We start from the raw sequence: 7,919 nt of genomic DNA on the forward strand, positions 1-7,919 counted from the left end.
ACGGCGCGGTATATAAAGCCATGTTAAGATGTGACGTATAAATAGTGTGTCCCGGCCATGAGAGATTCGTTATCGCGTTATTATGCTCACCGCTCGTATATCGACTAAGGCTGTGCGATTATTTTTATTAATTAATTATTTTAATCGATTATTCGATTAATATTCGAATATAATCGAATAATCGAATTAATCGAATATAATCGAATAATCTAATAACCAAGCATAACATTTCAAAACAAAAAAAAAATAGGTATAGGTATTTTAGTTAAATATAACAAATAATATATGTCTTCCTAATGGCATTGCTGCCGCCGGAGGTTATCTATTTTTAAATAAAAAAAACAAATAATATTAAATAAAAATAAAACAATAATTATAAGTGTTGCATGTTTGCGCGGATCTACCAAATTATACAATGACATTTTATATTTATAATCTAAATAAACTAATAATGATTATGGTTAATTATTAGATGCTATTTATATTTTATTATTCATTCGTAATATTCGTAATATTTCTTATTGAATTATTCTTGTTTACACGGAGTACGGACGTCGGACGGTAAACACTAATTCGTTACTAGTTCGTCTCCATTCTCCATCAGCATTCAGCACATGTGGATTTTAATAATTATACCAAATAATATATTATACAGATTACAGAAATACAAAACAACGAAAGTAAGTACTTACTACCTACTAGTTATAGTAGTTACTAGTGGCTAACTATATCTTATATATACATTGAGGAATTCATATAATTAAATATTTATTATTTATTTCATTAGTACTAAGTACCAACTACCAAGTATTCAATATGAGTGAGGTATGGCAAGTATTTAGTAAAGACGATGTTGGTCTTAAAGTGAAATGCTCAATATGTAAAAAGAAATATGCAAATCCAGGATCAAGTACAACGAACATGAGGAACCATTTAAAATTTAAACACAAGCCAAAATTTATTGAACTTGATCGAATTCGAATGGGATTATCAGGAAGTGCATTTAATCAAGACGTTTCCAATGTTTCCATAGACGAAGATAAGTAAGTAAACACTTATAAGCTCTAATGTAGATCATGATTCAATATAGTAAAATATTAGTTCAATATAAATTTGATTTAAAATACACACAAATTGTAATTATTTTTCACGAGTTTACGATTGCTAAGAATTTTGAATTTTACCGAAAATAGTAAAATAGTAAGTCAAATTAAATTTTTATGAGCATTTGAATTACAATATTAGATATACACTCAATTTCTGTTGTACCGATATTCTTATTTTGTTGTTATATAAAAACTAATAATTGTAGAAACTTAAAATTTACACCAAATATTTTATTCGATGGGTCAAAAAAATTAATACAAGGTTCCTCATAAGTTAATCTAATAGCAGATAGAAAATATTAAAAATACATAGGCACGATTCATAAAAACTTTTCTTTTTAAATCTAAGGTTTGAAAATGTAACACAAGATTTCTCACTCATAAGTTTGCCTAATTTTATCAATGAAAAAATGTTTATAAACAACTCAAAATAAATTGTTATGAGCATTTTAAGTTAAAATTTTTACAAGATTTTTACAAAATTAAAATTCGATTGTCATATTCAAATGGTTATTAATAAAACGAATCAAATACTGGGTTTTTTATTAATCGTAATTGTGCGGACTTTACTGTTAAATTTGCTTTAAAATCGATTTACTGCTCGTTAATCCGATCTAAATATACATTTACCTATTTCATAATATTTTTATTAGGTCTGAGATTGAGGAATCAAATTCATTAATATCACAACCTTCTACTTCAAATTATGAACCAGATTTAGGTCAATCAGATTCAACTGATTCATGTATTTATCCGTCTCCTATTACTGACCCCTCATCAATAGCCATTGTTCACAAAACAAATTAAACTCTAACTAAACAAATGAAAATGACGCAATTCACTCTGAATAAAAATGCAAAAATCAAAATTGATAATGCACTTGCCTATTTCATTGCAACAAATATGATGCCGTACAGTCTGTACAGTTTAGTGGAAAAGGATGGATTCAAACTATTTGTAAATGCGTTAAATCCTAGCTACAAGCTACCAGGTCGAAAAACTCTTACAGAATCCCGAATTCCGTCTATGTATAGTGAAACACGTAACATTATAGGGAACATAATTAGGAGCGCCGATGTTTTTACTTTTACCACGGACTGCAGGACTTCAAGTTCAAACCAACCGTTTATTGGTTTCACGTGCCATTTTATCAACGATAATTTCAAATTAACTTCAGCCTGTTTGGGTTGCATTGAACTGTCGGAAGACCACACTGGGGAGAATATAGACTAAGTTGTATTATACAGCCAATCAAGGAAATAACTGATAATTTAGCTGGCGATTCATACATCACGGGCTCGGCTGTACTACCAGTTATTTTTTCGCTTAAATCAAAATTATCTCAAATAACACAACTAAATGAAAGTGATGATACGGACATCAATGGAGGACAAATTAAAAACATGTATACAACTATTATTGAGGTTCTAGATCAACGCTATCAAGATAACGCATTACTGATTATGTTTACCATATTGGATCCTTGGTTCAAAATCGAGTACATTAAGTATATTGATTTATCGGTTTTAAAGAAAACCATCGCTGAATTTTGTGAAACAACATACTAGTGTATCGAAAGTGATAGTTATTGAAATGTAATAAGAGAAGACCACCTTTCTTCAATATGTAAATTCATTTTTAATGCTCACATGCTTTTAGACTTTTAACCTTTTTTTTTTACAACAAAAAAATTTTATAACCTCAAAAGGTAAAAACACAATAGTAATAATAACAATAATCAATAGTTGATACTTCTTGATATATGATAATAATATAATGTTGATAACATAATTAAATAATTATTGAATTGCTGTTTCAACACTCCCACTCAATTCATAATTAGTTTGACAAGATGATTGAATTTATTGACTGGTAATCCTTTTGTCAGAATGTCTGCTTGTTGATTTTCTGATGTAATGTATCTTAGCATAACAACACCTTCCTCAACCTTTTCCCGGATGAAGTGATGGCGAATATCTATGTGTTTTGTTCGACGATGATGGCTTGGATTTTGTGATAGCTGTATACAGCTCTGATTATCTTCGTATAATGTTATTGGTTCAGATAATTCAACTCCAAAATCTTTTAATATATTCTTTAACCATATTGCCTCGCAAGTAGCATAGCTGGCCGCCATATATTCAGCTTCAGTAGTTGAGAGTGCAATTGTTGGTTGACCAAGAAATTATTGATCCATACATTTTAAATATATATCCTGTCACAGATTTTCTATCTTCATGATTAGCCCAATCTGCGTCAACATAGCCTTCAAGTATTGTTGTAATACTTTGTTTTCTATAAATTATTGAATAATCCAATGTTCCTTTAATATATCTAAGAACACCTTTTAGATGCACCCAATGAACTTCTTGGGGTTTACTTTGGAAATGGCTAAAATAGTTTAAACAGTAGCTTAGATCTGGTCATGTGGCTAACATAGCATATATGAGACATCCTATGAGCTGTCTATACGGCTGACTACAAGATGTCGTTGTAAGTGTGTTAATTGATAAATCAAGTTTGGTCTCAATTGGAATAGATCTTGGTTTGCAATCTGACATGTTGAAACGCTGAAGAACATTTTTAAGATACTGACCTTGACTTATCTTAAGTTCTGCTTTATCCACATTATGTTCAATTTTAATTCCTAAGTAGTAATTTAGAATACCGCAATCTTCAATTTCAAACTCTTCTTTTAATAGACACTTGAGTTCATTAATTCTCTTAATGCTCCCACTAGCGAGAATGATGTCATCAACATATAGCAGCAAGTGTACTAAATCTTCTTGACCATTAAAATCTAAAGTGTATAAACAATGATCTGTGTTACTTCTAGTGAAACCAATTTTTTTTAGAAATGTATGAAATCTATAGTTCCAACACTTTGATGCTTGCTTTAAACCATACAATGCCTTGTGAAGTCGACATACCAGATTATTATTTTTACTAAAACCACAAGGTTGTTCAATGTATACTTCTTCATTCACAACTCCATGTAGAAAAGCTGTTTTAACATCTAACTGGTAAAGATGCCAACTTCTTTGAACTGCTAAAACTAACAGAGACCTAAATGTAGTGAGTTTTGCTACTGGAGAATAGGTTTCTGTATAATCCAGTCCTTCTTGTTGTGAAAAACCTCTGGCAACAAGTCTGGCCTTATATTTGATTATTTGTCCTTCACCGTTCTTCTTAATTTTAAAAATCCATTTTGTACTAATTATATTTCTATTTGGTGGTTTTTTAACAAGTGTCCATGTTTTATTTTTGTGTAAAGATTCTATTTCTAATTTCATTGCTAGATTCCACTCCTTCTTGTTTGGATGACTTTGAGCTTCATCATATGTTGTTGGTACATTGTCTATTATAGTTTCAGCTGATAAAGCCATTGCCAAATAGGATGTATCATAATCTTGCAAGTAATTTGGTGCTCTAATGGTCCTTTGTGGTCTAATATCCTGCTCTTCATTTTTTTTATCATTTTGTTCCTTTTCTTGCTCTATGCAACTATGTGTTTTGATGTCCTTGGTGTTCTCCTCGTTTGGGTTGTCTTCGAAACTATCTTTATCTGGATAATAGGCGACAATATCTTTTGAAACTACCTTTTGATCTTTAATATTTTCTTCAAAAATAATGTCTCTACCTGTTATGATTTTTTTTTGTTTCTTGACACCAAAGACGATAGCCGTGTGTTGTATATCCAATCATTGTGTACTTTTTAGACTTACTATCAAACTTTGTTCTTATTTGGTTTGGCAAATGCAGATGTGCAATAGAACCAAAAACTCTTAAATTTGAAATGTTTGGCCTCCTTTTAAATCAAAGCTAAGCTGGAGTTTTATTAAATGTTGAGTTGCTAGGTGAACGGTTGATGAGGTATGTTGCTGTCAAGACAGCTTCTCCCCACATTTCTTTTCCAAGAGAACTCTGAAGTAATAGTGCACGGCCTTTTTCAATTAATGTCCTATTCATACGTTCTGCATGATCATTTTGTTCTGGTGTATATGGTATGGTTAACTCGGTTTGGATTCCCTTTTGAACACAAAATTCTTTGATATTATTTGAAGTATTTTCCCCACTATTATCACATCGTAGTCTAGAAACTTTTGTACCAAATTGAGCTTCTACCATAACAATATACTCTTTAAATACTTCAAACATTTCACTTTTATTAGTAAGTAGATAAACAACTGTAAAATGGGTAAAATCATCTATAAATGTAATGAAATATTTTTTACCATTCCATGTAGGTGGGTTTATTGGTCCACAAATGTCACTGTGAATTAATTCTATGGGTCTACTAGCTCTAGTTCGTTTTCCTTTAAATGGAAAACGAGACTGTTTAACTTCTACACAAATTCGACAAAACATTCCATCAATTACTTAATTACTTACTTAATTTCAGCCCATCAACCATTGAACTCAGTCGATTTGTATATTGATGGTTCATATGACCTAATCGGTAGTGCCATAAATCATAATTACTTTCCTTTTCAGATGAATATGCATTTGCTTTAATTACATTAAAAACAACTTCATATAATGTACCTTTTCTTATGCCTTCAGCTACTCGACCATTTTTATTATGAATCTCTGCTTTTCCATTATTTAATACAATCGACAAACCGTTTTGCTCAATTTTCCCGGCTGACAATAAATTTTTTCTTAAATGCGGAACATACAATACATTTTTAATTAAACACCTTACAGTTTTACCATTTAACGTTTGAGATACGTTTATTTCGCCTACTTTGAAAGCTTTTAAGCTTTCTCCGCTCTTGGCCACGCCGATTGTTATCGGGGAATTCAGTTCATTTGAAACACTAAAATAACTTTCATCATTAATCAAATGATCAGATGCACCAGAGTCTAAGAACCATGACATATTTAAATGATTATCAACAACATGATCATGTGGAGAGACCATAAAAGCTATAAAATCATTTTCTTCAGTCATATTGACTGACTTATCTGTATTTTCTTGTTGTCGTTTCCACTTCCAACAATCTTGCTTCTTATGCCCTGGTTTATGACAAAAATTACATTTAAAAGGAAAACGATTTGTGGATGTGCCAAAAGCAGCTTTAACACTTGCGTTATCCTTTCCTGTTGAACAATCTGATCTTGAATTTCTTTTAATTTCTTCATCTAAAAGCCTCGATTTCACAAATTCTAGTGTTATTTTATCAGATGACAAAGTTTCAATTGCTGTGATCACCATGTTGAATGAATCAGGTAACGTTAAAAGGAGCATGCATGCAATTAGATCATCATCTAATTTTCCACCAGATAGTCTAACTTGTCTAAGTAAATCATCAAACTGACTCAGATGAGTTTCCATTGATTCATAATCATCAAATTTCATTGTAATCAATTTTTTTAATAAATATAAACGACTAGATGTACCTTTTCGTTCGAATGTAGTTTTTAATTTGTTCCAGATCTCCTTTGCTGATTCTCCTCGAACATACTCAACATGAGTGTCAGCGGTACATTGTATTATCAAGTCTGTAGCTTTTGCATCCCTCTTGTCAAACGCAACTTGCTCTTCGGCTTTTACTGGGCGGGTGGCACTAAGAACATCTAGCACCCCATTTGCCCTTAACAATGATTCTACACGAAATTGCCAAGTTGGAAAATTCGTTCCTTCAAATGGTGTTATATTGAATCTGTCTTCCCTTCGTGACATATTGAATATATTATAAAAGAAACTGACAAAAAAAAATATTTACTCTGTAAAACTTTTCTTAGCAGTTTATTTTGTGCCTGGGCCCATAACCTATTGAAATGTAATAAGAGAAGACCACCTTTCTTCAATATGTAAATTCATTTTTAATGCTCACATGCTTTTAGACTTTTAACCTTTTTTTTACAACAAAAAAATTTTATAACCTCAAAAGGTAAAAACACAATAGTAATAATAACAATAATCAATAGTTGATACTTGATATATGATAATAATATAATGTTGATAACATAATTAAATAATTATTGAATTGCTGTTTCAACAATAGTTACGTCAACAATATTTCTAATCAACTGGCATCACAAAAAAAACCAAAAACTGGGTTGTCTGTAATTTTTGGTACTCCTGAAAATAATAATATGGATAATTTTCAAGTAAGAATTTGAAGATAAAATATTTTACTTTATTGTTACTACTTTTTTAATTTTATCATTGTAGGAAGTTCCATTAAGCCAAAAAATAAAAAATGAATTGGACTTATACATTAACAATCCAAAAATTGGTGTTGAACAAGATCCACTAGATTGGTGGAACATAAACAAGACAACTTACCCTATTATGTTCGTTTCAGCAAAAAAAGTTATGACCATTCAAGCTACAAGCGTAGCGTCTGAACGTATTTTTAGTAAAGGGGGATGTATATTAACTGATCATAGATCATCGTTAACTAATGAACATGCCAGTCAGCTTATTTTTTTAACTATGAATAAGGACTATATAGCTAAACCAGTGTTTTAAATATTATTTTATTTTAATTTAACTTCAAGATTAAGACTGACCCTTAAGGTAAACGGCAGTTCATATTTGTTGTATTAGTTTATTTTATGTTTTTATGAATAAATCGTATAAACCAGACTATTTATTTGATTACTAATATTGGTAAATTATTATTATTAGAACACTAATACATTGTGTAGTATAAGTATGATTATTCAATTATTCGAGTGTTCGATTATTCGATTATTCGAGTGTTCGATTATTCGTCATTTCGGATAAAAATCGTAATACTCTCAGATTATTCGATTAATCGATTATAATCGAACATTTAACTAATATTCGATTATTGTGGG

At 30.5% G+C, this 7,919-nt stretch overlaps 1 protein-coding gene across 1 annotated transcript; it reads left to right on the top strand.

Annotated features, from left to right (window-relative positions):
- Positions 1–419: 419 nt before the first annotated feature.
- Positions 420–7,655, top strand: LOC112681144 (zinc finger BED domain-containing protein DAYSLEEPER-like). Its single transcript, XM_025551408.1, has 4 exons — positions 420–680; positions 788–1,043; positions 7,118–7,223; positions 7,288–7,655. The coding sequence occupies exons 2-4, from the start codon at positions 817–819 to the stop codon at positions 7,585–7,587; spliced, it is 633 nt and encodes a 210-aa protein (XP_025407193.1). The 5' UTR covers positions 420–680; positions 788–816; the 3' UTR covers positions 7,588–7,655.
- The last annotated feature ends 264 nt before the right edge of the window (positions 7,656–7,919 follow it).

Source organism: Sipha flava, unplaced genomic scaffold (assembly GCF_003268045.1).
Source record: "Sipha flava isolate LNK unplaced genomic scaffold, YSA_version1 18655_pilon_pilon, whole genome shotgun sequence".
Classification (NCBI taxonomy): domain Eukaryota; kingdom Metazoa; phylum Arthropoda; class Insecta; order Hemiptera; family Aphididae; genus Sipha; species Sipha flava.